General features: G+C 50.1%; 1 protein-coding gene across 1 annotated transcript in view; it reads left to right on the plus strand.

Annotated features, from left to right (window-relative positions):
• The window catches only part of SUCLA2 (succinate-CoA ligase ADP-forming subunit beta), a 431,233-nt gene that overhangs the window by 219,562 nt on the left and 190,246 nt on the right, over nt 1-21,425 (plus strand). The window contains exon 6 of the mRNA XM_086934991.1: nt 8,227-8,365. Within this exon, the coding sequence (XP_086791117.1) occupies nt 8,227-8,365 (139 nt within the window). The remainder of the gene's footprint in view (nt 1-8,226; nt 8,366-21,425) is intronic.

Consider the following 21,425-nt stretch of genomic DNA (forward strand, 5'->3'; position numbering starts at 1 on the left):
CAAAGAGGTTTCACATGGCGGTGGAATCCACGGAAACGGAATGCTTCCTCCATGATTTCAAGGAGCACAGCCAGAAATTGGCCAAGTCTATTCCACTTATAGACTTTCTGTGGGAACAGGGCAAGAAGCTGATGCTTACGCCTGCCTCGGTGCCTGCGGTGGTTCCGCGCCTAGACAAAAAATATAAGGCCCCGATCACCGCGCCAGCCTGCCTGACCGGCCACCCCAAACCGGACTCGGTTGTGACTCAGGCGGCCCAAAAGCAATCCCGCAACCCCTCCTCGCCGCTGTCCGCACCCCCAGACAAGGAAGGAAGGAAACTGGACACCATAGGCAAACGGTTCTCTACCACGTCCGCCATGACCATCAAAGTGGCGAATTCCATCGCCCTACTTGGGCGCTACAACCGCCAGCTATGGGAAGACATAGCCCCCTATCTGCAAGGCCTGCCATCCACGGTCCAGGACGAAGTGAAAGCTCTCCTAGCGGAAGGACAAAACTCCGCGGCTGAAATCATCGACTGCGCCATCGACGCAGCCATGACGGGATTCCGCCAGTTGGCCGGGGCTGCCGTGCTCCGCCGCCAAGGCTGGCTCAAAGCAACGTCCTTTCGACAAGAGGTCCAATCTAAGGTGCTGGACATGCCGTTCGATGGTCAATTTCTCTTTGGGGAGAAGATAGACGAAGCACTCCAGGCTATCAAGAAAGATACCGATACGGCGAGGGCTCTGGGCTCCCTCCAGTCCCGGAACCAGTCCTTTCGGGGGGGCCGCTCCAGAGGTCAGTACTCCTACAGAGGTTCCTACCAAAATCGGTCGTCCTACTCCTACGGCAACAGGAACCAGCCCCAGCACAAACAACAGACCCGACAGTCGTCCTATGGGAGGTCGTCCTTCAGAGGCAAGTCCGCCAAGAAGGGCACTGGCGGCCGCCAGTGACCATTTACTCCAGCCAGTCCCACCACCATCTCAATCCTTTCGAATTGGGGGAAAACTGACCCACTTCCTCCAAAATTGGCGAAAAATCACTACGGATCGGTGGGTACTACAAATAATTCAATTTGGATATTCCCTCGAAATGGTCAACACCCCTCCCAACACTCCTCCACTGAAGCGTGCTCACAAACACCTGCACCTCCTTCTCAAGGAAGTATCCGCCATGTTGGTCAAAGGAGCCATCGAAAGAGTCCCAGAGTCCCAGAAGGGGAAGGGTTTTTATTCCCACTTCTTCCTAGTCCAACAGAAAGGGGACAAATGGAGGCCGATCTTAGACCTCCGGGCGCTCAACGCCTTCCTGCGGAGTCAATCCTTCCGGATGGTCACAATCCAGGAGATCCTGGGGGCGCTGGAAAGAGGAGACTCGATGGTCTCCCTGGACTTACAGGACGCCTACTACCATATCCCCATCCTCATACGGCACAGGAGGTACCTACGGTTCGAAATAGCAGGCAGACATTACCAGTTCAAGGTCTTGCCATTCGGCCTCAAATCTGCACCACGTATCTTCACGAAGTGCTTGGCGCCGGTGGCAGCCTTCCTGCGACAAAGGGGTCACCAGGTATTCCCCTACCTGGACGACTGGCTGGTGAAGGCGCCTTCCCCGGAGGGCGCGACTGCTTCCTCCAACGCCTGCAGCGCTCTCTTTCAACAGCTGGGTCTGACGATCAACCTCAAAAAATCCTGCACTACTCCATCAACGAGGATCACCTTCCTGGGGGCTACCTTAGACACGAAGCGCGCAAAGGCTTTCCCCTCGGAGGACAGGACCAACAAAATACTGTCTCTGGCCGCGGCTGTGGCCAAGAAGTCTCGCATCAAAGTCCGGACATTCACCTCCTTGCTAGGGATGATGTCCTCCTGCATTCTCCTCATACCACACTGCAGGCTCCGCATGCGTCCCCTGCAGGAGGCGCTGGCGAGACAATGGAAACAGAGTTCCGGCTCCTTCGAGGACATTATCACAATCACACCGGCCATCACAAAGGCCCTTCTGTGGTGGAGAAACCGGACACACCTGACGGCCGGCTTGCAGTTCCTCCTGCCGCCGGCACCTCTGGTCATCACGACAGATGCCTCACTGGAAGGCTGGGGCGCGGTTCTGTTGGACCTTCGAGTCAGCGGAAAATGGGACGCCCAAGAGAAACAACTACACATCAACCTCTTGGAACTGAGGGCAGTGTATCTGGCTCTGCAGGCATTCCTGCCACGTATCGGAACTTCCCCGGTGCTCGTCAAAACGGACAACACCACGACGATGCACTACCTGAACAAACAGGGTGGAACGCGATCTCTCTCTCTCTCAAGAGAATCGCAAAAAATCTGGAACTGGTTGGTGGCACACGGGCTCTCCCTCAAAGCGGAGTACGTTCCCGGGAAGGACAACACCATCGCGGACGCCCTCAGCAGACAGACCTCTCTCTCCCACGAATGGGAGCTGAACGGCGACACGGTGGCCCACGTCTTCTCGCAATGGGGGACCCCGAAGATCGATCTCTTCGCGACGGCAGGGAACGCCAAATGCCCAAGCTACGCAAGCTGGCATCCCCAACGGGGGTCGCTGGGAAATGCTTTTTCCATCGGCTGGTTCAGCGTGTTTGCGTACGCTTTTCCTCCGTTCCCGATGATACCGAGGCTCCTCCGGAAGATGAAGACGGAGCCGTGCACCCTGATCCTGATTGCTCCGTACTGGCCGAGACAACACTGGTTCTCGGACCTGCTTCGCCTTTCCATCAAGCCCCCGATTCACCTGCGACAACACCTGAACCTCTTAACGATGTCCGGAGGCCAGGTACACCACCCGAACCTCCGTTCGCTCAAATTATCGGCCTGGCTCCTGAGCACCGAGAGTTCGGAGACCTAGAGATCCCGCAGGACTGCAGGGCCGTACTAGCCAAAGCGAGGGCGGGCAGCACGAACAAGACCTACTCGCTGAAGTGGAAGAGGTTCTGCTTGTGGTGTTCGGAACAAGGCTTACACCCTCTCCGGGTCACCCCAGTACAGTTGCTACCATACCTCCTCCACCTGGCTCAATCGGGGCTGGCTCACGCCTCCATTAAGGTTCATCTGGCTGCGATTTCTAGATTCACCAGGACCTCATCTGGACCTTCCCTATGGTCCAGTCGACTGATAAAGCAATTTCTGAAAGGGCTCTACAGATCCTTTCCGAGGCCTCGGAAAGTCCCTCCGACCTGGCAATTGAACTTGGTGCTCAACCAACTAATGAAACACCCTTTCGAGCCCATACACCGGACCACTCTCAAACATCTCTCATGGAAGACGGCACTCCTGCTCGCCCTGACATCGGCCAGACGAGTCAGCGAACTTCAAGCGCTGTCTATTCAGGAACCGTATCTCCAATTCAGGCACGACCGAGTGGTACTCAGGCCCAACCCTAAATTCATTCCTAAAGTGCAGTCAGACTTTCATCTGAACGAACCAATTGTACTCAAGTCATTTTTTGCGAACCCTTCCACAGCGGCGGAAAGGGCGCTGCATTCCTTGGACCTTAAAAGGTGTCTCAAATTCTGCTTGGACAGGACCAATGAGGTCAGGAAGTCTTCTCAACTCTTTGTAGCCTACAGCAACCCGCGCATGGGTTTGCCCTTGACAAAACAGAGCATCTCCCGCTGGATTTCTTCAGCGATTGCTTTCTGCCATGATCAGGCCGGACGGCCTTTGACGGACCGAGTGGCTGCCCACTCTACCAGAGCGATGTCAACGTCAGCGGCGCTCTTCGCTGGAGTGACGATCCTGGACATCTGCCGAGCGGCGACCTGGAAGTCCCCGCACACCTTTTCCAGGCACTACTGCCTGGACATCGAACTGCAGAAGGACGCTGCAGTGGGACAAGCGGTGCTGCGCCATCTCTTCCAATAAGGTGAGCCTTACCTCGTCCCGCCATCCAGGTATGCACATTCTTCATGGGTTTTTTCTGCTATATGCATGACTGTATATTGCCATGTTTTTCTCACGTTGTCTGTAATTTATGCAGGCCTGCTGGTTGTGAGAATGTGCTTTACCACTATGCATGTATAACTGCTGGCTACTCTGATTCAGGCATGTGAATCTATGAAAGACACCCAAATACTGGATAAGAAATGCGTTACTTACCTGTAACAGCAGTTATCCAGTATTGGTGTCTTTCATAGATTCACATGCAACCCTCCCGCCTCCCCGGTAAGGACTCACGTACCTCTAGGTCTACATTGCGACACCCTATCTGGGTGCGTACGAAAATCTGAGGGACTGAGGCTCCTCCCGGGAAGGTTCTAGAGGGAGGTCGGAGCTGATTGGCTAACGATGAGAGTTCGGTCCTTTTTACATAAGGACGTGGAAAGGCCCCAAAGGGGAGGCCCTTCGGCCTATATTCTCTATGTATGTCCTTAGGACATTACTTTTTTATGTACCGGAGGCTCCCGTCTCGGCGACGGGGAATGATTCAGGCATGTGAATCTATGAAAGACACCAATACTGGATAACTGCTGTTACAGGTAAGTAACGCATTTCTTCCTTAAGGTCAAAGTGCATTGGGGCAATGCCGGAGACTGGGGAAACATACACGATTTGTGGCAGCTGACCTGGAGGCTTGAGAGATCACCTAAGAGCGGGCAATCGAGGAGCAATCGCAGTAATGTCCCTAAGATAGAAAAGGGCATCTCCAGCGTACAGCAAGATAGTCTGGATAGCATTCAGGAAGGGAATGACCCATTGCCTGCCCATTTGCCAGGCCCTAGTCTCCAGGGGCTCCATTGCCAGAGCGAAGAGAAGAGGGGACAGGGAGCAGTGTACCCGCAAGGACTCAGACAGTTGTTTGCCATAATGTACCCGAAAAGTGGGGGCTCTGTGGATTAGGAGGATTAGACTGGTGAGGCCTTTACAGTACCTCGAGAGGGTAACCCCAGTGTTGTGTCAAAGACCTTATGGAGGTCCAGCACCAAAACGGTCGCAGCAGGCTTGGAACGCAATGCTTCCTCCATGACTCTGTACTGGTGGCAAAGATTAAGGGAGGCATTTCTGCTAGGAACAAACCTGGTCTGGTCCTTATGAATTAGGCGAGGGAGAATATGGTGGTGGCAGTCAGCCAGGACCTTGCTGATGATCATGCAGTCCATGTTTAGGATGGCTATTGCCTGGTACGAGGTTAGATCAGCTTGTTCCTTTTCAGGTTTCTGCAAAGACACAAGGGACGCTTCGCGTAGGGGGGCTGGAAGAGAGCTCTCCCTAGTGACCGTGTCCAAGTCTGGACAACTTGGGGGTGAGGGTGTCTCTTAACGTTTTATAAAATCCCACGGTGAGGCCTTCTGTCTCAGGGGTCTTCCCTGTTGCCAGTTCCACGATTGCAGCACGAATCTCTTGCTTCATAATTGGCTCATCATAAGACTCCTTGCTCTTTTGGTATAAGGTGGGGGAGGGAAGTCACCGCCAGATAGTCCTGTACTGATGCCTCTGGGTGGTCCTCAATGGGGGCGTAGAGTACAGAGTAGTAGGTTGTAAAGCCACTATAGATCTCATTTTGGGCATGAAGAAGGGTGCCCGAGGGGCTGCAGACCGGGAGAGTCTGTGGAAGGCGAGAATCCCTCTTAACCAACCGTGCTAAGAGATGGTCAGATTTGTCGCCTTCGGCATGCGTGCCTCCTGTGAATGCTGTCTTGTGCAGACAGTGTAGGTGTTCCAGGAGTTGTCTCCCACTCCTGAAGCTGTATAAGCGTGGTGCGCAAGGTAGGGTCCTCGGCTGAGTTACGCTCCCTGTTTAAAATATTCGTACTCAGTGGAGTCCAGGTCTTGAAGCTATCTTTCGGAACCCCAAAACTGCCATGGAGTAGAAGCAACTGACCACCACCTTGAAGGCCTCACACTCAACGGAGGGTGAAGAGGCTGAGACCTAGTTATGCTCAGAGTAATCAACTATACTGTCCTAGACTGTATCTCAGAAAGTGGGGTCCTCAGGACTTGAAGGTTGCAAGTGCAATGTGGGGACGGCGAAAAATTTGCCTCTGCTATCAAGGGGCTATAATCAGATAGTTCTTGGCACAGGTATTCTAGGGAGAAGATTGAGGGGCACAGAAACTGAGAACCAACTAGCCAGTGTAGACGAGTATATTCGCTGTGTACTGGGGAGTAGTATGAGTAGAGGCGGAGACCTGGGTGATGATGTCGCCATATAGCTTGCAAGGAGCAATGGTAAAGCCAGGCTGTCAAACTCAGGGTGTTGGCGATGGTTTGGGTGTTGGGGAGGGGTGGAGTTGAACGGTCCAAGACTGGATCTAGGAAGCAGTTAAATTCTCCCTCCAATAACCAGGGCAGGTGGGTCCAGGCAGCTAAAAGAGAAGCGGTGTAGAAATTGTGGTTGTTTTGAAGTGGGGGTATAAACACTGCTCTCAATAGTGAGGATCCATCCAGGACCTCCTCTTGCAGAACAATGCAGTTGTTAGGTTGTATCTTCTGGTACACCACCTGCAGAGGAAGTTCCGCCTGCCCCTAGATCAGTGTAACCTCAGCATAGGGGGATAAATCCGTGGTGAAAATCTGGCCCCTCCAGTGCCTCAAGTCTGTGTCCATGGACTTTATGGGATATTTCATAGTAATAGGATAGTTATGAGAACACACCTCCAGTTCCTCCCTAAGATCTTTGTGGATTTTCATTTTAATCAAATCCTTACTTTACCATAAAAAATTAAGAATTTCTCTTCTCCTGCAGAGAGGTCTCCCCACAGACTTGACATGGGAAGTGTTAGTTTGATCTGGATAAGACCAAAGATTTAAAGTCCAAACCGTTATTTCTTAACTATGGTCCTTTTTGGACATGGTTTACAACAACGAAACAATCTGTCTCAATGGATAGTTTCTTGCATTAACTTGTGCGATCAAAAAGCTAATTCAGTCAAAGGTAAAGCTGTTACTGCTGCTTTGAGAAAGATTCCATTTTCTGAGTTGTCAAAGCAGCAGCCTATAAGTCTGTCAATACCTTTACGAGGCACTGTCTTGATTCAAATTCTAGTGCAGATGACTAAGTAGGGCAAGCCTCCTTGAGAAATCTCTCTACTTAGGCTTATGGATCTGTTCTTTTTTTTTCTTCTCTCCAGTCACCATTTTCTGAGGTGAACTAGCCTTTCTGTTCAGTGCTTATGATTATCAATGAATATCCCCTGAAGGAGAAGGAACGGTGTTGTCCCTTGTAATCCTAGTTTTCCTTCAGGAGAATCTTCTTTGAAGTCCATAAGCAACCTCCCCAATTGAAGAGATAAAGTCAATCTATGTTTAAGTGTGTCAAAAGAGCTGTGGCAACTGCTATACACAGGGCATGTTAGAACATGGGGGGAGGGAGTTGGGAATCCATAAGGCGCAGTGATCTTTTTTCACTCTAGCATATCTACAGTCTACAATGCTACATTGCCCGGTCTTACCTCTTTAAAATAAAATTTAAAGGGTTTCTGAAGTTTTAAAATGTCACTTTTCTTACTTTCTAGTGTGATTTCAGGTCTTAATATATTTTTTTCCAGTTTTTAAAGTAAATTAATGGATTTGGCATTATAGCCTTCTTGGACTGCTAAATGCTTGAGCCACGTCTGCGTCTTGGCGTTTCCAGCGAGGATGTTATACACAATGCAACTTTGGAAGTAGTGTTCCGGGATTGCTTCACGGGGTGGGACTATTCAATGCTCATAAATTCAGTAGCGATTCCCCTGAAGGAGATTTAGGATTACAAGTAAGAAATCATTGCTTCAGCAGTCTGATCTCGATCACTAGCTTTAGCCGACATCTGCCCAAACAATAATGCCCCGCCCCTTCATGCCTGTAAACCCTATGAGTCAGCCGCAATTTCTAATTTGTAAGTAGGACGGTTTGAATACAGCCTCTAACCGCTACAATCGGGCCTACTCCTTCAATCTCCTGGCCTGACTGGGTAGTTGCCTCTATAACTGGTGGTTGTCTGCATCACGCTAGTTTTCACATACCTGTTTCTTGACAGTCTCATTTAATAGTCTCCAAGTTTGTTCTGGAAGACTCTGCGAGCAAAAGTTGATCATGAATAAAATGTATAAACGGGTCCTTTTATAGTGATACATTTTTTCTAGAAGTACTGTAATATGAACTTATCTTTTCCCGGTATGTTTCTGTGGTAAGCATAGTATCTGACGCTGCTCAGTGTCAGTGCACTGCTCAAACAAATATTCTCTTAGGTATAATAAACAATAAAGTATTCATGTTGGGCTGTTTTGCCTTCCAGCTGGCACAGAAAATGGGATTCGAGCCTTCCCTAGTGGACGAAGCGGCGGAGAGTATGATGAAGATCTATAACCTCTTCATGAAGTATGACGCCACCATGGTGGAAATCAACCCAATGGTAGAAGATTCGTCAGGGATCGGTAATGTTGCTCTTTTTTCAATGTTCCACAAAAGCAGCTGCTGCTGAACTTGTATTGCAAGCTTGTGTTATATTGGTCCAAAGATGGTTGTGTCACAATTGGTACAGGAAGAACCGTGAAGTGTTTTGCACCCAGCATCACAAATTAAGTTATCCAGTATTTGGGTGTCTTTCATAGATTCACATGCCTGAATCATTCCCCGTCGTCGAGACGGGAGCCTCCGGTAAATAAAAAAGTAATGTCCTATAGACATACATAGAGAAAATAGGCCTAAGGGCCTCCCCTTAGTAGCCTTTCTTTGTCCTTATGTAAAAAGGACCAAACTCTCACAGTCAGCCAATCAGCTCCGACCTCCCTCTAGAACCTTCCTGGGAGGAGCCTCAGTCCCTCAGATTTTCTACCGCACGTTGTGCTAGGGAGTCTCCAGCCTGAGCTCTCCTCAGGATTCCTCAAAATCATCTAACTTTCTTTGAAAGCAATCTGAACTCTTCAAGGACTACTTCACTACACTGTTCTGCAGTAAGTGTTTTCTTTCCACTACTTCTTCCATGTCTGAATCACAGAAGAAAGCCCTTTTCAGGGCCTGCTCTTCATGTGGGAAGAAAAGGATCCATGTGGATGATAAGCATGACCTGTGCTTATATTGCCTTTACCCGGACCACGTCTCGGACAAATGCAGAATATGTAGGTTTTTCCCTAAAAAGACCGCGAGGGACAGAGAAGGGCGCCTTCTCATCTGGCTCGACAGGCTTAAGGATAGAGACACTCTGGAATCATCTGAAGGCAGTGTTTCCAAGTCCTCAGAAGTCTCTAAAAAGAGGCCTAGGGTGACTTCCCCTGGCCCCTCAGACACTCCTCCTAAGAAGGCACACAAGAAGTCTTCAGAGGCAAGATCCACCACATCTTCAGTGTCTGTTTAGGAAGATCAAACTTTTAAAAAGCCTGCTCCGTCATCTAGACATGCCCAGAGGACTACCTCAGTCACCACCACGGTGTCGACGACATCAGCGTCGTCGCCTTCAGCGTCGACGACGACGACTGCATCCTCGTCATCAGGTAGACCTGTCTCCTCTATTATTCTACTGACACCGTCGTCGACGACGAAGACCCTGTCGACGACCAGGACTACACCGACGATGACGTCGTCGTCGACGAGCCCATCATCGTCGAAGACACTGTCGACGACGAAGACGTCGACGAGGGAGTCGACGACGAAGACACCGTCGACGAAGACACCGTCGACGACGGGCTCGTCGTCGACGAGTGCACCGACGACGACTACATCGACGTCTAAGTCGTCGTCGACGACCAAGGTACCGTCGACCACCCCACCGTTGACGGGGACACCGTCGACGGAGGACTCGTCGTCGAACATGGCACTGTCTGAGCCATGGAAAAAGTCCAAGCTTGTGGAGGTGTCGGCCCTCGCGCTACCACCGTCGATGACACCCTCGACGACGACAGGGTCAAATGCTACGTCTAGCAAGACTACCAAGCTGCAAATTACCCCGGAAACGACGTCTCCGAGTAAAGTGGAAAAGCAGCCACCTCAGGAAATCTTCCAAAGTGAAGAATCTGAAGAGGATGACCACCTGGGTCCCGCTACTTCTATCTCGGACCTTAATGTCAAATGCCAAAGCACCGATGAGGAACAGGAGGAGTTCACTTATCAGGAACACTCCGTCCACACTAGTGTCCGCACCGAGGTCACCCCCATGATATGCCTACCGGCGGCTCTCGTCAATGACCTCCGGTACCTTGTACAAGATTACAAACAACGCTTCCCGGAGGCGGACAGTGGGAATCAGACACCTGTGGTACATACTGTGAGAAGGTGGCCTGATATGCAGTGCTCACTATTCTAGTGAACACTATGTATCAGTCCAGCAACCCTTATTGATGATTGGTTGTAAGTCAACCTTATAGACCAGCTATCCTAGTAGCGTGGATACGAGCAGTCTAAGGCTAAAGACTCGAGAGGGCGTGTTAAGCCAGCTGTTTACCACACATATACCCCTTGAATACCCAGTGAAAGGACACCACACAAGTGTTATGAAAATAAACAGTTATTTATTAAGAATCACAACAGCCCTGTACTCTTTATGAGGACAGGGTACTAAGCACAAACCAAAACTCTTACAAAAATACTTAAGTTAGCACAGTATATACAAATGCCCGAGGGGCACGGAAAACCATATACTCAGAAAGTGGAATGCGAAATTACTAGCAGGTAAGTACAGTACTAATAGGCTTTGGAATCGCTAGGACTTGACTATAGAATCGTTAGATTACTTCTAGGAGACCCAGGGGACTCGGGTGCAGTGTGTGCACTCTCACGCGAGATGCGGGACAAAGTCTACGGTAGCTAGAAATTGCAAAGTTAGTGTTCTCGGGCGAACCCGACCTGGTAGGAGGAAAACGAAAGTGGGTTCTGACCCTTGGATAGTGAGGCTATGCTGGGGCACCGAAATGCCGAAGTTACCTAGCCCAGGGGCTGCAGCTGCATAGGACTCAAAAGACGTCGGGAATCCTCGTTGCCGGACCAGGAGCCTGGAAGAAAGAAGTTGCTGGCAGGCGACCAGTGAAGAAAGTTCGGTGGATCCAAGCCTGGATCGATGGAAGATGACACCTGAAAGCAGAGGGGACCAAGTTCGAGACTACTAGCCAGTAGTCAGTGGGCACCAGGAGGGCACCGGATGGTAGCCACCTCGACTAGGTGAGTGGGTGACTCTGTGCTCGAAGATCTCACGGACCAGGAGGCGTTGTCGGCGACCAGGAAGGAGGAGCGAGCTGTCCCACGAAGATTGAAGCTGTCGGCGTCGCTGGACCCAGGATTGGGCAACAAAGCCTTGGCAAATTCAAGCCCACGCGGTGGACCTAAAATGGCGTCTGGAGTGGACCAGGAGGGTCCGGGGTGCCTCTCTTGAAGAAGGAAGCAAGGGCCAGTCTGGAGCAACCAGACCAGCAGCAGTGATGTCGTCGGGCGTCGTGTAGAAGGCCACAAGCCAGCCGGCTAGTAGCCACACAGCGCGGTGAGCACGTAAAAGCAGAAGGGCCCCACGCAGATCGTGGAGATGCTGGAGGGCTGATCTTCGGTGCTGGAGCTGCTCAGGGTTGGGGCTTCTCGGACCCCAAAGCACTCACCAGTGGAAGACTCGGTGGGTTGTTACAAAGAAGTCGTGCAGTCTTGGCGATCGTCGGTCCCTCGAGGTCTCGTCGCACTCACGGTTCTCAGCTTTGCTGTAGAGGTGAGTAGAGGTCAGAGGTGCCAGGGAAGCCGAGTCTCGTCGAGCTGGGTCGTCGGATTCGTGATGAAGGACTTGCAGCAGACCGTAGTGTTCTTAGGATGGTGCCCGCTTGATGCAGGGTGACTACTCCTTAGCCACAAGGGAGAATCTTGAAGAAGAAATCTTGATGTCCTTTCGCAGAAAGTCGTGTCTTGATTCCAAAGATGATCTAATTTTAACAGGGGGCCCGCTCCCATCTTTATACTAAAAAAGGGGGCTGACCCGGTGACTAGGTCCTGCCTATGGGTGGGACTAGGAGGGGGGTGGTTACACCCCTCTGCCATGCCGGACTTTCCCCAGGTCAGGGGCTGGTGTGCCCCTGGAACTGGTTCTGACCGGCCTATGCGTAGTGAGCACCGGGGTGCCACTCAGCAGTCACCTTCCTGAAAAGCCCTGCCTACCCAGGATACACAAAACCATGTCTGGGACGGTGCTAGCACCGCCCCGGACAGGAAACCCTTTGTCCAGGCCTCCCTCGCTGGAAGGACTCCCAGCAGCAGGAGGTCAGACTCGTGTCTGTGGTGGCAGCATCCATTTTGTGGAGCTGAGGCTTCAGTTAACTTTAACCGGGGTTCACAGTTACATACATGTCGTGTCCCTCTAGAAGGGTGGAATGCTAACCCCGTCGCCAGAATTGGCGAGGGGTTAGTATTCCAATTCGTATGACACCTAACTCGACATGTTTTGATAAAGCAGTACCAAAGATAGCATTTAACCGCGAGGATTATAATGCACTTAAGAGTATATGGTATGCGATATCATGGAACAGCTATTAGGACTTGGTTCCGCAAGCTGCAGACAGGCTCAGCTCATGCCAGAGCACCATCTCACACGATTCCAAGCACTCTGCCTTCAGGATTGTCAAGGCCTGCCATAGGAGTGACTGATAGGAATCTGTGTGTCCATTTTAGGGTTAGGTATAGGTATACTACACCTACAGCAAAGGGTGATTACACGACTTTGCCCCAGCTGTCATGCAGCCAGTTGTGTCAAATTTAAGAGGCCAGCCAGGGGTGGCATAATACATGCTGCAGCCCCTGGCAGCCCTGGGTACACCTATGCCCCGAGTTACAGGGTCTGATAAGGTGGCCCAGTACCAATTGGTAAATGCACCTAGGGTACATGTGGTAATTTAGAAAGAGAACAGCCAGGCTGTGGGTCTGATTGGCAGGCCTACAGCCAGAGAAAGTCGTAAACCAGTGAAACAAAAGCAAAAAATCTGGGTGATCATAGGATTGCAGACCCTACTCTCCTACACATACTCCAGCGTCCGCCCCGAAACAGCATCAACCTCTCCCTCAAACCCACCGTGACAAGGCCCAACCTCAGGTGGTGGACTCCTCAGACGATGATGAGGATGAGGATGAGGAGGAGTTAGAGGAAGGAGAGGTCCAGGAGGTCCACTCGGACCACGACGAGGAGGATGAGTATGTAGCGTCATCCCCTGCTTCACCACAACCGCGCCAAGCGGAATCACCGCCTGTGGACATTGGCGGCTTCCACAAACTTGTGGAAAGGGCGGCGAAGAGATTCCATATGGTCGTGGAATCAACTGAAACGGAATGCTTCTTGCACGATTTTAAAGAGCAGCCGCAAAAGTCGACCAAATCTATTCCAATTATAGAGTTCTTATGGGAGCAAGGCAAAAAATTGATGATGACACCTGCTTCTGTGCCCGCGGTTGTTCCACGCTTGGACAAGAAATACAAAGCCCCACTTACAGCGGCGGCTTGCCTCAACGGACAACCCAAACCTGATTCGGTAGTTACGCAGGCGGCCCAGAAGAACTCCCGCAACCCTTCCTCACCGCTGTCCGCCCCTCCAGACAAAGAAGGCAGGAAGCTGGACACGATTGGGAAAAGATTCACGACAACATCGGCCATGACCATCAAGGTGGCCAACTCCATCGCCTTGTTGGGACGTTACAACCGCCAACTTTGGGAAGACATCGCCCCTTATATAAAGGAACTGCCTGACGCAGTCCAGGGTGAAGTCAAGGCTCTCCTTGTAGAAGGTCAAGCTTCTGCTGCGGAAATAATTGACTGTGCTATCGACGCAGCCATGACTGGCTTCCGTCAGCTGGCTGGAGCTGCTGTTCTGCGCCGTCAAGGGTGGCTGAAAGCGACGTCGTTCCGCCAGAAGGTACAAGCGAAGGTGCTAGACATGCCCTTCGATGGCCAGCATCTTTTTGGGGACAAAATCGACGAGGCACTGCAGACCATAAAGAAGGACACCGATACTGCCAGGGCACTGGGCACTTTGCAGTCGCGAAACCAGTCCTTTCGAGGCAACCGATCCAGAGGTCAGTCCTCTTATCGAGGTTCCTATCAGAACAGGTCCTCGTATTCCTACAATAACAAGAACCAATACCAGCACAAGCAACAACAACAAGGTCGTCAGTCGTCATACGGAAGATCTAACTTCAGAGGCAAGAATACCAAGAGGGGCACTGGCGGCCGCCAGTGACCGATTACTCCAGACAGTCCTACCACCCTCTCCATCCTTTCAAATTGGAGGAAAGTTGACCCATTTCCTCACCAATTGGCAACACATAACCACGGACCGGTGGGTTCTCCAAATGATACGATTCGGCCATTCTCTCGAATTCACCACAATCCCTCCCAATACACCTCCCCAAAGGCGAGCGCACAAACACCTACGCCTGCTTCTCCAGGAACTTTCTGTCATGTTACAAAAAGGTGCCATCGAACAAGTTCCAGCATCCTTAAAGGGGAAGGGGTTTTATTCCCACTTCTTTCTTGTACGACAGAAGCAGAACAAGTGGAGGCCCAATCTAGACCTCCGAGCGCTCAACGCCTTCCTGCGGAGCCAATTGTTCAGGATGGTGACGATCCAGGAGATCCTGGGCACTCTGGAGAAGGGGGATTTCAAGACATCCTTAGATCTCCAGGATGCCTATTACCACATCCCCATCCTCAAGCGCCACAGAAAATTCCTGAGGTTCGAGGTGGCAGGCCGACATTACCAGTTCAAAGTCCTACCGTTTGGCCTCAAATCCGCGCCGCGGATTTTCACAAAGTGCCTTGCACCGGTGGCGGCATTTCTACGTCAGCTGGGTCACCAAGTCTTCCCCTACCTAGACGACTGGCTGGTAAAAGCACCCTCACCAGAAGGCGCGGCCGAATCCTCCAGCGCCTGCACCAATCTTTTTCAGAAGCTGGGATTAACCCTCAATCTCAAAAAATCCTGCATTATCCCTACAACAAAAATTACTTTCCTCGGGGCTACCTTGGACACGGAGTGCACAAGAGCTTTCCCCTCGAAGGAAAGGACGGACAAGATATTGTCCCTAGCCACGGCTGTGGCAACAAAGACACTCCTTAAAGTCCGAACTTACACATCCCTCCTGGGAATGATGTCCTCCTGTATACTTCTCATCCCTCACTGCAGACTCAGGATGCGCCCGTTGCAGGAAGCTCTCACGAGTCAATGGACTCAAAGTACTGGCTCATTCGAGGACTTTGTACGGATAACACCAAAAATGACCAGAAGTCTGCAATGGTGGAAGAGTCGCAAAAATCTAACCATTGGATTACCGTTTCTCCTTCCGGCGACACCTCTGGTGATCACCACGGACGCCTCCCTGGAAGGATGGGGCGCTGTTCTCCAGGACCTTCGGATCAGCGGCAAGTGGGACGCACAGGAAAAGCTGCTCCATATAAACCTCTTGGAGCTGAGAGCGGTCTATCTTGCTCTACAGGCCTTCCTACCGCGCATCCAGAACTCCCCAGTGCTCGTCAAAACAGACAACACCACGACGATGCACTATCTCAACAAACAGGGGGGAACGCGTTCGCTCTCTCTCTCATGCGAATCGCAGAAAATCTGGAACTGGCTGGTGACTCACGGAATCCAGCTCAAAGCGGACTACGTACCTGGAAAAGACAATACCATCGCGGACGCCCTGAGCAGACAACGATCCCTCTCCCACGAGTGGGAACTGAGCGACAACGCTCTGACTCACATCTTCTCTCAATGGGGCGTCCCAAGAATCGACCTGTTTGCCACCAAGGAGAACGCCAAATGCCCAAACTACGCAAGCTGGCGTCCCTAACAAGGGTCACTGGGAAATGCTTTTTCCATCGGTTGGTTCAGCGTGTTTGCGTACGCTTTTCCTCCGTTTCCGATGATCCCGAGGCTCCTCAGGAAGATGAAGGCGGAACCCTGTACCCTGATACTGATTGCCCCGTTCTGGCCGAGGCAACACTGGTTCTCGGATCTGCTACGACTTTCCATCAGGTCTCCGATTCGTCTGAGGCAGCATCCGAACCTCATAACGATGTCCAACGGGCAGGTACAGCACCCGAACCTCCAATCGCTCAAGTTATCGGCCTGGCTCCTGAGCACAGAGAGTTCTGTGACCTAAACATCCCACAGGACTGCAGGGAGGTCCTGGCAAAAGCGAGAGCGGCAGTACAAACAAAACCTACTCTCTCAAGTGGAAAAGGTTATGCATTTGGTGTTCAGCCCAGGGCCTACGACCGCTCGCTGTCACCCCTGAACAGATATTACCATACCTTCTACATTTGGCACAGTCGGGACTGTCGCATGCATCCATTAAGGTTCACCTGGCAGCTATCTCTAGGTTCACCAGAACTTTCACAGGACCTTCTCTGTGGTCAAGTAGGCTTGTCAAGCAATTCCTGAAGGGGCTATACAGATCCTTTCCGAGGCCTCGGAAAGTCCCGCCGACATGGCAACTGAATCTGGTGCTCAACCAACTCATGAGACATCCGTTTGAACCCATTCATCGGGCATCTATCAAATACATCTCCTGGAAAACGGCACTCTTGCTCGCCTTAACATCAGCCAGGAGAGTGAGCGAGCTACAAGCTTTGTCCATTCAGGAACCATATCTGCAGTTCAGACAGGACAGGGTGGTGTTGAGACCGAACCCTAAATTCATACCTAAAGTGCCTTCGGACTTTCATCTCAACGAACCAATTGTCCTTAGGTCCGTCTTTGCGAACCCTTCCACAGCAGCAGAAAGAGCTCTGCATTCTTTGGATCTCCAAAGATGCCTTAAGTTCTACCTGGACAAAACTAAGGCCATCAGGAAATCTTCACAACTGTTCGTGGCATACAGCAGTCCAAGAATGGGCCTGCCTCTCACAAAACAAAGCATCTCGAGATGGATCTCCTCGGCGATTGCATTCTGCCACGACAAGGCCGGTCGGCCTTTGACTGATCATGTTACTGCTCATTCCACCAGGGCGATGTCCACGTCAGTAGCACTGTTCGCTGGGGTGCCAATCTTGGACATATGCCGTGCGGCGACCTGGAAGTCACCGCACACTTTCTCCAGACACTACTGCCTGGATATCGAACTTCAGAAGGATGCGGCAGTGGGCCAGGCGGTGCTTCGCCATCTCTTTCAGTGAGGTGAGCCTTCCTACATCCCGCCATCCAGGTATGCACATTCTTTGCTCTTGTGGTATTTTTACTTATGCTATCATTCCATGTTATGTGATAATATATGCATTGTCTACCATGACTGCAGAGCGACATTACTTCACTAATGTGCATATCTGATTGCTAGCTATTCTGATTCAGGCATGTGAATCTATGAAAGACACCCAAATACTGGATAAGAAATGCGTTACTTACCTGTAACAGCAGTTATCCAGTATTGGTGTCTTTCATAGATTCACATGCAACCCTCCCGCCTCCCCTGGAAGGACTCACATCCCTCTCTAACATTATTACGTCTACCTAGCTGGGTGCGTACGAAAATCTGAGGGACTGAGGCTCCTCCCAGGAAGGTTCTAGAGGGAGGTCGGAGCTGATTGGCTGACTGTGAGAGTTTGGTCCTTTTTACATAAGGACAAAGAAAGGCTACTAAGGGGAGGCCCTTAGGCCTATTTTCTCTATGTATGTCTGTAGGACATTACTTTTTTATTTACCGGAGGCTCCCGTCTCGACGACGGGGAATGATTCAGGCATGTGAATCTATGAAAGACACCAATACTGGTTAACTGCTGTTACAGGTAAGTAACGCATTTCTTATTGCGCTTCAGCTGTGTGGTGGAGGGGGGGGGGTGCCTGCATGCTAATTATATTGTAATTATTTATTCAGGAGCGGTTTGCATTGTTTTGCTGTTTAAAGGAAATAGTTCAGACGGCACAAAGCAGAGTTTGAAGCGTAATCGCGGTAGTGCTCATGTCTTTGTTTTGAGATGTTCAAGTCAATCTATATCAATGTGCCATGCTGTAGAGCTGTGCTGCTTCAGGAGGGGCACTCAGCCTTGTTGCCTGATTTAGGGGTGATAACGTATTACCACAGTCATTCTCTTCATCCTCCCTCTTACTGCTCCATGAGGGGCACACAGCTATGATGCTGTAGTTGCGATAGGGAACTGGAAATTCTTACTCTTAGGCAGCAGGCTAAATATCCCACTTTTCAGCCACGCTGAATTGTTTGTTTATTTTTGCGTGAAGCATCTGTATCAGTGTCAGAGCTCCCTGGGCCTTGTGTGCTCTAATATAATTCGATTGAGGACCGTCCTTAAGGTGCTGTTAGCCTGGATGTGTTAGAGAATTTTCCAGTGGGCGGGCAGATGACTTTGTGTTGAACATCTCATAATGTCATTGGTCCTTCCTGGCTTATATGTGGTACTTACTCTAAGAGCTTAGAGGGTGATAACCTCCATCCTGGAAGATTATATCATTGCACGTTTCCATTTCTCATCTGTTCATGAAAGCTTTCATGTCGTAGTATATGGGTGTCCAGATGTTAACCGACTCTATGAAAACTTTTATATTCAAATAAAGAACGACACTTTGGTATAATTCTTTTGCAAATGTGGATGGAATTCTAGGAGGTTGCATTGCTTACTTGATTTCTAACAAGAGAAGTGCGATGTGGAATTTGATACACTCTGTACCAATCTGTATTGTGAAATGAGAAGAAGCTGGGCTAACATGTTACTAAGATGTTCTCTTGGGGCCTTCCTCCGAGAAAGCTTTTGTAAACTGGATGACCTCCTTGCATTCTAGATATAGAATGCTGGAAATTACACGGAGGCTGATAGTCGTATGGACTATTTAGACTTTTGGACTAGTTCTTTCCCACTGTTGCAAATATACCAATCTATGTTCAGTCAGGGCTGCATTTTCATTTTCTCAGTGGGACATTTCTCATTTAGCTCAACCACCCACATTCACCAGTATAAAAGAGAACAGACTTCCACTTACTTGTTTGTCTGTCGTGCTTTCACAGGAGCTACGTAAATCCCTTTGTCCCTGCCCAGAGTGTTAATTTTAGCAACATGATTTCTAACCTTGTTTGCTTTTAAAACTGTAAACATTTCTGAGAATAGCTCAGAGCTATATGAGCATACAGTGACTTCCTTTCTGCTGCTACTTTTCCTGTCCAGAGTTCTAAATAGGATCAAGAATGACTGGGCCAAAGTCATACTAGGGGCCCCGGATTGGGCCAGGAGAGAGTGAAGTACCCTTAATTTCCGAACATGAGCATCTGTCCTCTGATCCTGCTGCCACTTCGGTAGAATCTACAGATGCAGCAGTAGAGCAGGGTCATGCACCTGAGTCTGCGTAAATTACACCTTCATGCATGGCGATTGAGGTGGGCAGTTGACAGCATTCAATCTACCTCTAAAGCAGCGTATGTCATCCTGGCAGCCGAGCAGCCTTCTACAAAACCTGTCTACACCGGACTCTGGGACAAGTTTGTGGCTTGGTGTAGCTTCCGCAGCACGGACACTTAGCTGTCAGATATGCTACTGTTTGTTCCATCTTTGTCCCAGCACAGACTTGCAGGGGGCGCTGTTAAAGGTTACTTGTCTGTGTGATCTGTGTTTTTATGTTTGAAAGACCAACTGTGTTTGTTCAAATCACTTGTGATGCATTTTTACGAAGATTTGGTCCACATGTTACTCCCTAAACCTTTTGTGATACTACAGTGGGACCTTAATTGGATCCTCACTTTTCTTATGTATACTTCTTTTGAGTAGATGTCTCTACTTCTACTAACCATGAATGTTTTTTCTCATTATCATAACACCACCATGTCATGTAGGTGAGCTTCAATTGCAGGACTACAGCCACCTAATACCACTTTCTTCAATGATAATCTGATACTAAGGGTCAGAGCGGATTTTCTCTTGAAAGTTGATAACTTCATTTCATGTTTGGCAGGACATCACTCTTACAGCGTTCTTTGCCCTCCTCACCCCTTGAAAGAGGAGGCGAGACTCCATTGCTTGGACCTACAAAAGAGTTCTTAGTTTTTATATTGATCTTTCCCAAAGACCATCAGGTGGCTGATCAGCTCCTTGTGGGGTTCGTTTGATCAAAGGAAGGCGAAGTAGTGCAGAAGCGGAATTTGTCTTGGTGCTTAGTCTTGAATATTTTGAATATTAAAATCTGCTACGTGATAGCGAATGAGCAGCCTCCAGAAGCGTTGAGGGCCCATTCCACCAGAACCAAGACTGCCACCACCATGTTGGCATTTGGAGTGCCTGTTCTGGATATTGGTCAGGTGGCAATGTTGGCATCAGTGCACACGTGCACAAAGCACTACTGCTTCAGCAGCCAAGTTTGGCAGGAAGGGTATGTTGGCTGTTAGATTCTGCAGGGCCTTATGATCCAAGACATTCAATAGAGTAGAGCCACCACCTGGGGCGCTGCTGTTATGATATCTGTTTTAAAGGTGAGCAATTTGTGTTTAGTACTTATGCATCAGAAGAGAAAATTACCTAAGTTTGGAATTTCTCTTTCTGGTGGATACTCCAAGTTCAGATTCGTCCCCCCCTCCCCCCACCCCTATTCTGTGGAGTGGCCTCTTTGCCATCTAAAAAGGACCCAAATTAGAGATCTCTACAGTAGCACAGTTGATTACTTTTGTGCTCCGTGTATGTCTAGGAAGAAACAGACGTCTGCGCACTGGAGTAGCGCCTATATAGTGCTGCAGTCATCACTTCTTGAGTGGAGTTGAAGTAGAGCTGCTTGACATCACCTATTGGCATGCAGGTGCAATGCTGAAAAACGTTCTTTAGACAATCTGGTGCCTGGGGATATCCTAAAGTTGAGTAATCTGCGGTTAGAGTATCCACCAGAAAGAGTGTTAATGAAGGTAGGTAACGTGTTCTTTACAAACCTAGCCTGTTTAAGAAGCGGACCCGGTGGTAATGTTGTTATCACGTTTAATATTTATTCAGCAACATAAATGATCTCTGTACCACTCTTCTGGTACACAAGAAAGAACAAGACGGAGGGCATTGCTGTGGGGAGGGGGGGGAGGAGAAGTGCGACACGGCCGCAGCAGGGGGCGGAGCGGGGAGAGAAATGTAATTGACACGGCCGGCCGGTCGTGAAACTGAAAGCATGGCCGGCCGGCCGTGAAAGCCTTTGATGTGGCAGGGGGAAATGCGAGACGGCGGGAAGGGGGCGGGAAGGGGGCGGAGCGGGTAAACAAAGACGGGCATGCACGCGCCCGTGACTTTTAAGGTCAATGCGCATGCGCATAAGCTTAATGCGCATGCGCATTGACCTTAAAAGTCACGGGCACTGCAAGGAATCGCCACGATTCCTTGCAGTGTGGATAAAGAGTGGATAACTCGCAATACTCTCGCCTTGCTCGATGCGCATGCGCATCGACAGGCGAGACCTAAAAACAGGTGAGAACAAATCTCGTACAGTAGTGAATGAAAGGACTGGCGATGCACCTGTGCATTTTTCTGGTTTTAAAAAAAGACAAGAGGGAAGAAGACATCAACAGGCGTTCTACATAT

The sequence above is a fragment of the Lissotriton vulgaris genome, chromosome 8 (assembly GCF_964263255.1).
Source record: "Lissotriton vulgaris chromosome 8, aLisVul1.2, whole genome shotgun sequence".
Classification (NCBI taxonomy): Eukaryota; Metazoa; Chordata; class Amphibia; order Caudata; family Salamandridae; genus Lissotriton; species Lissotriton vulgaris.